Source organism: Euprymna scolopes, chromosome 43, assembly GCF_053919585.1.
Source record: "Euprymna scolopes isolate OS-2025 chromosome 43, ASM5391958v1, whole genome shotgun sequence".
Taxonomy (NCBI): domain Eukaryota; kingdom Metazoa; phylum Mollusca; class Cephalopoda; order Sepiida; family Sepiolidae; genus Euprymna; species Euprymna scolopes.
The window spans coordinates 46,036,551-46,050,396 of record NC_136524.1 but is presented as its reverse complement, the minus strand read 5'-3'; the positions used below and the strand labels follow the sequence as shown (position 1 = coordinate 46,050,396).

At 32.5% G+C, this 13,846-nt stretch overlaps 1 protein-coding gene across 1 annotated transcript; it reads left to right on the top strand.

Annotated features, from left to right (window-relative positions):
- The first annotated feature begins 246 nt into the window (after positions 1 to 246).
- On the top strand, positions 247 to 10,214 carry LOC145268313 (UPF0390 protein zgc136864-like). Its single transcript, XM_080123775.1, has 3 exons — positions 247 to 409; positions 9,144 to 9,199; positions 10,024 to 10,214. The coding sequence occupies exons 1-3, from the start codon at positions 313 to 315 to the stop codon at positions 10,168 to 10,170; spliced, it is 300 nt and encodes a 99-aa protein (XP_079979901.1). The 5' UTR covers positions 247 to 312; the 3' UTR covers positions 10,171 to 10,214.
- Positions 10,215 to 13,846: the final 3,632 nt, after the last annotated feature.

Below are 13,846 nucleotides of genomic sequence, written 5' to 3'. Positions count from 1 at the left end.
CATTTTTCATAACTTTTTTTTTTTTTTCACGTGTACAAATATATTTTTTTTTTCTTTGGGAAATAAAGTTTAGTCGTTAATCTTTCAAATACAATCAAAAAGTTGTCGGAAACCTACAAAATAAATATGATAAATCGGCTTTAAAAACTAGGCCACCCCTATCCTTATTCGTTTATTTTTGCCCATACCTAATTCCATCTGGACAAATATTGTATTGGGAATTTTTTATTACTTACACCGTTTCCGGTTTCAAACTTCCGCTTGCATTGAATTATGGTGTATTTGTTCATTTGCTAATCTCAATCATCAATCATGGCGCAAGGAAAGATGAAGAAAAAAGTGAGCGTGCCTCAGCTCAAGAAAAAACAACAACGAGGACTTAAAAAGCAGTCAATGAAAACACATAAAGGTAAACTTATTTTAGATTATAGAATATTTTGCTTAAGAATACAATTTTAGACAGATAAAATTAGTTTTGTCTTTATTGTTTAACCCCAAAAGAAATTATTTGCGCACGTGCCAGCTAAATTCAGTTCCATCGTTATTCGCCCATATTTTTGATAAATTCATATATATTTTTATCCTTCAATAAGGATCTTCTTCATTATTGTACTGAAATCCGACAGCCGAAAAATTGAATTTTCATACAAAAAAAAAAAAAAAACAATGGGCGCTTCTACACTATTGTGACGAAATTTCGGAAATCCTAATACATGAAAACAATGTGGTTTGTATTACTTTACGCATAGATTCGAAAAAGTTGTCAAAAAAACAAACAAATATATAACAAATGTTATCAAAGGCAAGATAAGTTACTTTTACCTAACTGGATAATTATTTTTAGTGTTTTTTATTTAATGTAACCTGTTTATTCAACTCGAAAAACAGTGTTTACCGATGTATTGGAAAATTTAAAATGATACCCGACTCTCTCTTTAACACGGTAAGTTTGAGAAAAGGTATTATAAATATACAAAATACTGTTAAAACTCCACCGATTATATGTCAGCCTATGTCACAGTAACATATATTGAGCCAGTTTCTAACAGTATTTTGTCTAGTTTTTTTTTTTTTTTTTTAAACTCCTTTTCCCAAACTTGGCAGTGTTGTTGTTGTACTCTGTCCCGAAAATGTTCGATAACTCTTGGCGGTTCACAATTTACTATGACACCGTATAAGCAGGTGCGCGTTCATATTAATTTGATTTTATGCAAACGAAATTGAATAAAATACACCGTCTAAAAGCACGCGGTCACTTTTTCATTAAAGTTTCGATAAATGTCCACGTTTTTGTTTTAATACGCACGTTAAAGTTATTTCAAGTTATTACAAATACACAATTATTTAATTAATTTATTTTTATTTTTCACGTTTTAATTTTTTTAAGTTCTTTCTAGTTATTACAAATTAATTAATTTATTTATCTTTATATTATTTATTTTTATTTATCTGTTCAATATGAGAACAGAAATTGTTAACCGTGTGTTAACAATTGCCGAAATACATGAAACGAGTTGGACATTTGCAAAGTTTACCGAAGTCATTGGAACTGATCAGCTACACGCTGCAGCTTCTTTAGGCCTGATACGGAATACCAGCGTATGCCAAAGTTGCAACAATCGTAGGGTTCTGCATAAACGGTCAAAAACTTCTGATGGATATGTGTGGAATTGACAATTCCACACATATCCATCAGAAGTTTTTGACCGTTTATGCAGAACCCTACGATTGTTGCAACTTTGGTTTGTAATACAAACCCAAACTTCTTTCCTGACAGTGGCTGTGGATTTGCAAGAATCTGAGGGACAATTCCAGGAATTGTCCCTCAGATTCTTGCAAATCCACAGCCACTGTCAGGAAAGAAGCCGCTTGCCGATAAGTAAGTTGCTGACATTAATATTCTGGTGGAGCATGGAAATGATCCAGCGCAGAATAAAAGATGAAATCGGTGTATCGGAACATACAATAGTTGACTGGATGTCTTTCATCCGAGAAGTCTGTGAAAAAGATATCATAGACAACCCAATGATACTGGGTGGAATACAAATAGAGACAAATGTACCAAAAGAAGTTGAGATCGACGAGTCTCTATTCTTCAGAAGGGAATATAATAGAGGGAGAGCAGAAAATGGAGTGTGGTTTTTTGGAGCCGTAGAAAGAGGAAGTAGTCGATGCAATCTTGCAGTGGTAGAACGAAGGGATCGGGACAGACACACTACTTCCAATTATAAGATCTTGGATTCTGCCAGGGACCAGGATCCACGAACAAAATTTCGTAAATCCAGTAGACTCATCAGTCCACACACAAACTGTGGAGGGATTTTGGTCCCACATAAAAAGAAAACTTAGGAGAGTAGCGACAAATGAGAATTTGTTCCACTCTCATCTCATGGAAGAGTTGTGGAGACGACACGAGAAGGAGCACGCATTTCCTCGCATCATTAAATGCATTCGAGAGCAATATGCCTAAAACAAATGTTCTTAAATAATTATCATTTTATTCAATATTTTGTTTGTTCGTGTTAAATAAATTTTATTCAATATTTTTATTTTTTTAATGTCTATGCAAAACCGCACAAGTACCATTTTATTCAATATTTTGTTTCGAGAGCAAGATGCTTAATAAAAATGTCCCTGTTAAATAATTTTCATGTTATTCAATATTTTGTTTGTTCGTGTTAAATAATTTTTATTTAAAAACTTAAACAATACAATTATCATTTTATTCAATATTTTGTTTGTTCGAAATTAATTTATTTGTAATAACTTGAAATAACTTAAAAAAAATTAAAACGTGAAAATTAAAAATAAATTAATTAAATAATTGTGTATTTGTAATAACTTGAAATAACTTTAACGTGCGTATTAAAAAAAAACGTGCAAATTTATCGAAACTTTAATGAAAAAGCGTCGAGTTATTATTTATTCAAATTCGTCTGCGTAAAATCAAATTAATATGAACGCGCACCTGCTTAGACGGTGTCATAGTAAATTGTGAACCGCCAAGAGTTATCGAACATTTTTGGGACAGAGTACAACACTGCCTCAAACTTACCGTGTCAAAGAGAGTCGGGCGCCATTTTAAACTTTCCAACACTTCGGTAAACACTGTATGTTTTTCGAGCTGAATAAACATGTTACATTAAATAAAAACACTAGAAAATTATTCAGTTAGGTAGAAAAGTAACTTACCTTGCCTTTGATAACATTTATTTGTTTTTTGACAACTTTTTCAAATCTGTGTACAGTAATACAAACCCAAACGATGAAGTATTTCTCCAAACGGGACAAAGTAACCGAGCCTACGCATAGCGAATCTACTAAAGTATCAAACCAGGAGAAAATGACGACCACAAACAAGTAATTTTACCAATATGCAACGTAGATGGGAACGTCTTAAGGGAATATGAAACTTATCACCGGAATCCTATTCGAATCAATAATTGGAATTTATTTGCAACTTCCATATGATTGACGAAACATTATTCACCGATACTTTGAACGGTTGAACTATCACCACGACTGCGTGAACCATTATTTCTACCCTACAAACAGTATACTGCGGAGTTCCGTGTCTGCTTTGTTGCTGATTAACATTACGGCAGTTCATGTTACGTGAATCGAGTGGGTGCTAGCAGTACCTTGATGTGCATTTATCTGTTAACAGTTCGTTGCCGACGTACTCCACCATACTGAATCTGTGCGAATTAGTGAAGTACGTTGCGGATGGGGTTTCTGTGGTGTGTACGAGTGTCGGGACCACATGGGTACCAAATACCACTGCTGCTGAATTTACATTCAGTATTGCTGCTGTTTTTTTTTTTTTTTTTTTTTTCTTTCTTTCTGAAACCAGTCGAGTATACTTTTCAAACGATGGGGGGTTCGGACTAGTTTCTTTAATTATTTGTTTTTTTTTAAATGACATTAATGCTTCTGCAGAGTTTGAACCATATCAAGCGAACTCTTGCTGAAGTAAACCTAAATATTGGATTATGGTTTTAAAAATAAAATAGTTTGGTTCAGATTCTGTAGAAGTACCAGGAAGGTTTATGTTCTTTACACGTCTTTATATACATGCTTATGTTATTTGATGAATATTCCTACACTGCCCATTTGGAACAAACGAAGATTCAAGTTATGGGTTCCCTTATTTTAAAAAAAATTTTGTTGTTGGGAGTGTGTAAAAAAAAAAATAAATAAATAAATAAATAAAAAATAAGGGAAGGATCAATGCCAAGAACGGGGTGGAGATCTGAGAAAGTCTGTTCTACCCTAAGGTGTCTTTGACTTTGCCATTTTACATTGTTACTGGGAGGCGGCGAGGCGCTGGCCCTTGGACATATATTGAACATGCCTTAGGCCAGAGGTGGTTGGTGCACGCCACTTTATTGATAGAGTTCTGAGAGGTGGTGACGTCGTCCATGTTTTGCAGTGTTGTGTGATGCGGTAGGTTGCGCACTTTATCTGTTACCAGTTAGTTGCCGACATACATGCACCAATGCACCATTCCAAGTCTGGGTGTGATAATGAGGTATGCTGTGGACGGGGGGGGGGGGGGGGGCTCTACAGGGTGGTGGGGGTCATTGGTTCCTATCGGAGCTTGTCCAACAACTCACGACAGAGTCAATGCGCCATATTTCTTCATTTAGCTGTTAACGAGTTGTGGTCGTGAAATAATGATCATTTCGCAACCTTGATACCGGCCCCCCCCCCTTCTCTGACCATCCAGCCCAACTGTGGTTGGAATTAAATTTTCAACAATACAGAACTTTATAAAATAAACGTTCTAAATAGCTGTTTTATTTTTAAACAAAATGGAAATTAAAATAACTGTTTTATTTATAAACAATGCAGGCAGAGCACAGCAGAACTGAACTTTATTAAAAAAAACATTTTTAAATCATGTTAATGAAATAAATTTTTAAAAACAAGTATTATTTATACTTTTCCTAATTGTAAAATTCACGAATTTTACAATTAGGATTTTTTATTTAATTAATTGGAATACTTATTGAGATGAGTATTATTTATCCATTTTGTTTATTGCAGACTATTATCCTCATCTTTTTAATTCTTTTTTAGTTGTTTCATGACGTTTCGGCCAACTACTCCTTTGGCCTTCGTCATGTGGTTACTTCAACGAGTTAGAAACTCTGAATCTCCTAATTGCATTTTTCAATAATTACTGCTTTCCATAGTTGTTGTCGTCCCACTATATTTTTGGCCAAGTAAGCCTCTGGCCGGCTTTGGGTAGAATTGAAACCACTATCTTCAGACAGTGCTCACCTGAAACCATAGAGATTCAACGTCTCTTATCCACTGCACCATGGGCCCCGATGTGGATAGACGTTGAATCTCTACAGTTCCAGGTGAGCATTGTCTGAAGATAGTGGTTTCAATCCTACCCAAAGCCGGCCAGAGGTTTCGTTGGCCAAAAATATAGTGGGACGACAACTATGGAAAGCAGTAATTGCTGAGAATGCAGTTAAGAGGTTCGGGGTTCCTATCCCATCGCTGTAATCACCCGATGAAGGCCAGAGGAATAGTTGGCCGAAATTTTGTGAAACAACAATTAGAAGATGAGGATGATAGTCCGCAATGAATAAATGAATTTTGATTTTTTTTTTTATATCAAATTTTTGATGCCACATTTTTAAAATAAAAAAAATAAAAATTCTTTTTCATAGAATTAAAGGAAAAAGAAATATGATTCCATTCTGAAGAATCTACCATTTAACCTTTTTTCTTTCTTTAATTTTGTTAAATCTACACAAGTGGTATATGGAATCAGAAGTTTTATGAGACGCAGTGTATCTTCTGACCTTTTATAACTAAAACAGTTATTTAAAAAGTTGATGCTAATGCACTTACTAATCCGCGCTATTTTTTTAAATGTATTTCCAAGTTTAATTAAAGTTTTTTTTTTTTTTTATTCAATTGTAAGGTTAAAGTACAGAATGGGTACAAAACACCTTCCCCTCCCCATGTTAAGAATGACTTTTTAAATAATGTTATTTCAGCACGGATCAATAAGTGCATGAGTACCAAAAAGTCTATTTTATAAAAGTCTGTATTGTTTAAAAATAAAATACTTAATAACTAATATTAATAATTAATAGTAATTGTTTAACATTTAAGTGCAAAAAAAAAAAAAAATGAAACTCTTTAATTGATCATATTAACATCTTAACCATGGTACCGATGTGATCCCTTTAATGTCCCCTAGAGTCATGGAAGAGTTACAGCCCCTTGTCTGACTTTTGCTGAAAGTAAACGTCTGCCGGAAAATGTAACCATTTTGACATGATTATTGAGTCTTCAAAGACCTCGCGGCCATCTTTTCTTGTTTTCCGGCAGCGTTCAACATTACTCGTTTTTCAAACCGAATAAATATTTTACATTAAATAAAAACACTAAAAGCTTATCCAATTAGGTAGAAAAGTAACTTATGTATTGATAACATTTATCTATACTCTTATATATTTGTTTTTTTTTGTTGTTGTTTGTGTATTGATATTCATATTAAACCCCTTTTTTTTTTATTTATTTAAAAAGAAAATACAACTTTGTTATATATGACTTGTGGAATTGCATTCATCTGCAAAAGATCTAGCTAATTTGCATATTCTTTTAAACGTTCATTTTAATTAATTCCCTATTACGTGTAATTATATTCATGCAGATATTCTACATGATTTATACTTGTGTAATATTTGCGTGAAAAGTTTATAGTAAGCATAAACCTCTTTCTATATATTATGCATGCATATATATATATATATATATATATATATATATATATATATATATATATATATATTTGTTTAAAAAATTGCCTACCAAACTCTTCTGTCAGTTTTTGGTCTAGACATGAAACTTAATATATAGGGTATTCAAACCCATGCAAAACTTTGTATTTGGGTTTTAGCTGGGGAAAATCTTTGCAAACATGTGAAAATGAAAAAAATGAAATTTGCCAGGTGAAGGTCTGATAGCATTACAAATATGCATGCATAACGTAATAGCTATTGGTTCATGTTTTAATTTTTAGTCTTGCAGCAAACATGTCTTCATAGCTTGGCATTAACGTCAAAGGAAAAAGCATTGTAAGCTAAACGTTTTGATTCTTGATGGTGGCGCACGAGTCTTTTTCTTTTAACTTTTTAAATCATTACTATATATTTGGGTTCACAATAATATAATAAATAATCTGCATTAATCAAAATATCTTATTTAAGCATATTTTATGACCGGGCAATGCCAGGCGGCCTGCTAGCTTGTTATATATTTGTGTGTGTGTGTGTGTTTTTTTTTTTTTTTTCCAACTTTTTCGTACTTCGTGTGTAGTAATACAAACCCCCATTTTTCCTATTTCAAATTATTTAATCAAGTAAAAATTACATTTTCTTTACTTGATTACTAAATTTAAAAATTATTCTAGCAAATTACTTAACAATTTAATAAAAAAATATTGTAAAAATTGAATTTAACTTGCAAATACTATGAAAAAAATAGCTTTTTAAATTTAGTAATCAATTTTTGGTTAAATTAAATTATTTTTACTGTGCAATAATTTATATCGGTTTATATCGGTTAAAGCTTTAAAAAAAAAGAAGAAAAAAATGTTATTGACCGTTTTGGTAAAAAAAAAAAAACAAAAAAAACGGTTCACTGATACTGACTCACTGCTATGAAATCAGAATAGGGGCATGTGAGCGAGAAAAAGCAAAAGTAATCAGGGAGACAACTACTACATGAGAACCATGTAAGCATCTAAGTTTTTGTGGAATAGTTGTGATCAATTCAGTATGACAAACTGATTTATCTCCCTTGATTTAAATTAAGGGTCCACCATTTAAAAACAAAATGTCAGAACATAATTGTGATTGATTTTTTGTTAAAAATCGTTTGTTTTTTTTTGTTTTTTTTTTATAATTTTTGGAATTTATACTAATTTCAATATGACGCCTAAGTATGTGCTTTCTTTTTTTTTTTTTTTTTTTTTTTTTTTTTTTTTTTTTTTTTTTTTTGTCATCACTTGCCCAGATCCCACTCAAGGATATGGGTTAAATGTTAGGTAAATGGTGAGACAAGATCAGACGCAGTGAAACTTGGGTATGGCTAGATTATCTAAATGGACGATTCAGTAGGAATTTGTTCACATTAGACTTAAAGATAACCATGTTATATAAGCAGACATTGCGTTTTACAGATGGACAGCTCTAGGAAAGAAACTCTGCTCATGGAATTTTCGTTTAGTTTTAGCCACAGATAGTCTTAAGATTTGTATCTTTTGCTTGCTCTCTCTCTCTGCTTTCACTCGCATAATAAAAACAAGGGAGATTATGCACGGATACAAAGAAGGGATTGTCTCCCTTGTTAAGGCTAGATTACCAATGCAATCGGGCAAACAAAGTGGTGACTGACGTTTCTTTGGCATTTATTCATCACTTATTTTTACCTATTTTTACGAAACAATTTTTTCTCTTTACAATTAACCATTTTGTTGCTAGATAATAGCATTTTTTTTTTATCTTAATATTATTGAGGGGTGAACAGTTTTCTATAAAGTGCAAATTTAAAATATTAAAAGCTTATTCAGTTATGAGGTAGAACAGTAATTGGCAGGCATCCAGTTTACATTGTAAATATACCCTTTAACCCTTGCATAACGAAAAATGACAGGTTTCAAATTACACCATTGTGACGCCATGTAAATAAAAGTAAATAATTAGTTTCATTTTCTTTTTTTCACTTAATAGTAACTAACAATATATTTTTTCTAAACCATGTTAAACAATTTTTATTTCTTTTTCTTTATTTAATAAATATGAAACAATAACTTTATAAAATTTAAACAAAATATTGTTCACAGATGCATTTGGTGATACGTGGAAAAACTTCCCCTTTTTCTCTTCATCCTCACAAGAATTCTATCAAATGCATATCATTCAACTCCAAAAACCCAGACCCCATTCCTCAAGTTTATTTTCTTAAAAAAAAAAAATGTTTCATCGATTTAAACCTCTTTAGGTTTCTTTGTTATTTCATTGATCGGAATTGTTTATGACAGTCTGATGTAAATCTTTTTTTTTGTTTTTTTACGTTAAAATTTTTTCAACTTTATTTTTTTTTAATTGCAGGCCACTATATTACTCCTAAGAAAAGTAAACTTGCTGCAACTGAAAAATTGAAAAAGGTACTTTTTTTTTTTTCTTCAAATCTCATACATTCATGTTTTTATTTTATTTATTTTTTTTAATGGAAATCACTCCAGACAAGGTACAGAGCCACTTAATGTAAGGGTGAGATTTTGTTGATCGTCAGGCTGGTTAGGCATATTTATGTCAAGCGGGTCACTGGAGCACATTCCATTGAAGTATAGGGATGCATCACTGCAGTAGCAGGGATACCAGATATTGCTCGAGCATGGATGAAAAAAAATAGAAGATAAATTAAAGAAAGTGGAACATCTGTCTTTTTACCCCCCCCTTTTTTTTTTTTTTTTGCAACTTGTTCAATATAATAGAAAGGAAGGAGAGTAAGAAGGAAAAGTTATGTTTTTTTAAAAACTGCTGCTAGTAAGAATTAAAATACAATCCTACCATATACCAGATATTCACTAGCAATTTCAGATGCTCCAACTGAGAAATCTTTCCAAGATTTTAACTGTCCCTTTAAATGCAATTGTTTGTGTTTCTGCTGCACTTTGTTTGCGGAGTATATTTGTCAGGTAGTTTTTGAAATTGTTTATTCAGGAATCCAGTTGCTCCTATGATAACTGGAATGATGGAAATCTTCCTAAGATTCCAGTTTCTTTTCATGTCCTACATAAGGCCTTGGTATTTCATTATCTTCTCCTCTCAGCCCTATTTTTCAGCGAAAGTGTTATTTCAAACTTTAGTGTGACAGACCAACAAATGTGCTGATGATTGGTGAACATAGAATTGCAATGACATTGCCTAAAAAATTTTATTAATTGGAAAATGTATGACTTTTTAAATTTTATTTTTTTCATTTCAGAGTTTGGAAAAGGCTATAAAAACGAATATTGAATCAGAAATTTCTTCAAAGGCAATTTCGTTTGAACCAAAGAAATTTCATTTGGTGAAATTAAGCCAAGAAACAAGTGGAAGATTAGAGAAGAATCGACGCAAGAAAAACAAATAAGTTATTTTTTTATATTTTGTAATAAAATATTTTTTGTAAACTTATGAATTTTTTAGTTTTTTTTGGGGGGTCAAGTAGCTCACTCCTATTCCTCTGCTCATACTTTTCTCAACCTTCTTGGATTTTAAAAAAAATTTTACACAAACATTAGTCATGGTAAAAGTAAATTTTTCCCAGAATAAATTTTCCAGGATAACTTTGTCCATTTGTTTGTTTGCAATTTCCTCAATAACTACGCATTGAATTTTTACAAAATTTTGCACATGGTGAAAGTAAATTTTTCACTCGTAGAGGGAGACCCGACATTTTCGGCTTGTTTGTTTTATTTATTTAAAAATTTTATTTATTTTTAAACTTTTCACTTGTGGAAGGATTTTATTTATTTAAAACATTTTTTTTCTTTTTATTAGCATACTAAATGTTTCTTATTACTTAGATTCTTCAGACTACTGTTCTCATCTTGAGTGTTATTTTCACAACGTTTTGGTCGATGTAACCTCCGACCTTCTTCAGGTGTATCTTTTGAGATAATGATTGATAATTCGTATTATTTGGATTCTTCAGACTACTGTTCTCATCTTGAGTGTTATTTTCACAACGTTTCGGTCGATGTAACTTCCGACCTTCTTCAGGTGTATCTTTTGAGATAATGATTGATAATTTGTATTATTTGGATTCTTCAGACTACTGTTCTCATCTTGAGTGTTATTTTCACAACGTTTTGGTCGATGTAACCTCCAACCTTCTTCAGGTGTATCTTTTGAGATAATGATTGATAATTCGTATTATTTGGATTCTCATCGTGAGTGTTATTTTCACAACGTTTCAGTCGATGTAACTTCCGACCTTCTTCAGGTCTATCTTTTGAGATAATGATTGATAATTCATATTATTTGGATTCTCATCGTGAGTGTTATTTTCACAACGTTTCGGTCGATGTAACTTCCGACCTTCTTCAGGTCTATCTTTTGAGATAATGATTGATAATTTGTATTATTTGGATTCTTCAGACTACTGTTCTCATCTTGAGTGTTATTTTCACAACGTTTTGGTCGGTGTAACCTCCAACCTTCTTCAGGTGTATCTTTTTAGATAATGATTGATAATTCGTATTATTTGGATTCTTTAGACTGCTGTTCTGTGTTATTTTTACAGCATTTCGGTCAATGTAACCTCTTGTTGAACTTGGGAATGTTCCTGTTGAACTCAGGAATTTCAAACAGAACCATTTATTTAGTTCACAGAGGGAGTATTTTCTTGTTCCATTAGCCATAACTGGGTAGAAGTCCCTAGTAATTCGCAATTGTATAATTCTATTTTGAATCACCTACACTAAGAATTGAACCTATAACCTTTTGAAGAGTATAACTTTACAACTGAATTCTATCAAGTACTTTACCCACTACTACTACTACAGTTAGTGTATAAAGTATTTGGTGGTGAGGGCAATGTCGATAGTATCACGTATAGAAAAACAAATGGTCTAGAGAGTATGCTTATACAAGCTTTCAAAATCTTTATTCCTCTATAATAAAGAGTAACGTTTACTTATATGCACTCATCCACAGATAGACGGCTTTACTGTATCACAGTTCTTCAGTGCGGTTAGACTACCACCACTCTCAAGCCAAGCCGCACCTTCAACCATCAAATTGATAGTCGGCTTGGAGTAGATTGAAATAAACTCTTACTACTGGGTTATGGGAGAGCATTCATAAATGATATCTACATGTCTGTATAAATTTACTATGGACGCTCCCCACTCATTTTAGGAAGTATAAAAATAACAAAAAAAAAAACCGAGGGAATAAGTTTATCTTTATAAGAAAGGTATAGGAAGTTGTTCACCAAAGTATGTAAAAGATAGCTAAAATAGGATTGTTAATCAAGGTGTGACAGACAAGATTGACATTAAATTAATTAGAAAGTAAAAAAAAAGGGGGGGGGGAATAGAGAGAAAAAAAGGAAACAAGTTTATCAGCAGAACAAAGGTATAGAAAGTTGTTCACCAAGGGACACAAAAGAAAGCTAAAATATGATTGTTAATCAAGGTGTGGCAGTAATGGGCACAAAGGAGGTCAATATGTTTATAGTTTACGGTCAGATTTAGGAGTGGCAATAAGTTTTGCAACAGGAGTATTTAATTGGCAGCTGTTGCAAAACAGACTACTTATCTGTCCTAACTTGGAGCAGATCGAAATGATCTAATATCAACTAACGAACACAGCCTCGGCAAACGTTAATGTTCAGAGTGTTGATGGTGTCACACACGCACCTAGAGTACACCTGATATTTTCAGAATGTTTTTATTTTTTTTTATACTTGTGAACCTGTGTGTGTCCCCACTCACCCTTCAGTAGCTGATAATGTGAGAGATAATATGTCCAGAAGAGAAGACCAAAGAGAAAAAGACCATGGAAATAGCATTGGGGTCGGTGAGAGGGAGTGCACACGTGGTATCACATTGACTGCTGTTTTACAATACTCAATTTGTTTATTTACATTAACATTCTGCATCACTTAACGACTGCTTATTCCGAGAAGGGGGCTTATATAGTAGCTAACTTACTAACCAAAGGGGCTTTGTTGGATTACAAAGCTCAAGGTTGATGATCTAGACCAATCGATAGGTAGAGTTAAAAAAAAGTTTCATCTTCATAAGGGACTCGTCAGGCTAAAACATAAATATATGTATATAACTAACCTGGGTGCCCGGGTGTTTGTAGGTGTGTGTTTAGCGCAAAAAAAAAAAAAAACAGTGGTAGTAGGCAAGCAGGCTTGAACCCGTACCGCAAAGGAGGAAAAGAAGGTGAGAAAGCATGTTATGTGTTAGCTGTTGGGTTTATTGCCAAACCGGAAGTCACGTAGGTTTAAATTAAGGTTAGATAATCGAAAAGAGGCAATAACTTTTGAAAATATCGGTGAAAAAAAAAGCGACCCCTCCCTCCTGGTAGAAAAGTGCCAAGTTGAGGGTGAAGGAATTAATGTTTTTGGCCAAATTTTCAATATTTGTATCCAAAGGGTCGAGCTTCAAAATGATACCGATCTTTTGAAATCCATCGCCTCTGTCCAAAGTTTTTGTGAGACATACAAACATACATACATACATTTAAACAGGCAAGTGAAAATTATATTATAGATGTTTTATGCTGATGAGTCCCTTATGGAGATAAAACATATTTTTTTAAAAAAAATTTACAAGAAATTTATTTTGCAACATGGAATACAAAAATTTAAAAGTTTTTGGGTTTTTTTTCCCTTAATCCATGGATTTTCAACAAATGGCTCATCTCATCAGAGGAAATGGTTTTAGCTAAATAAAGTTTATAGGGTGTCATAAATTTTGTAATTTAGCACATGTATTGAAAAACTAAAAAGCTTGGATAAAAGCCTAAAAGAAACCAAGATTAAAGAAAAAAAGGATATTTCATGGTGTACATGCAGAGAAAATATAGGCATAATCATAAAATCCAATGCAATGAAGAAATAAATAATCCAGAATCAATTGAAGAGTTTTTAAAAATCCAAGGTAAGCATATAAAACAATCCATGCGACACAATATATAATCCATTATCGATTGCACAGTACAGTTTATTAGTGTTGGGATAATTAATCTGAATTGAAAATCTAAAAAAATCATTACTTTTAGGGTATCGGAATCAGAAAAATTTTTAA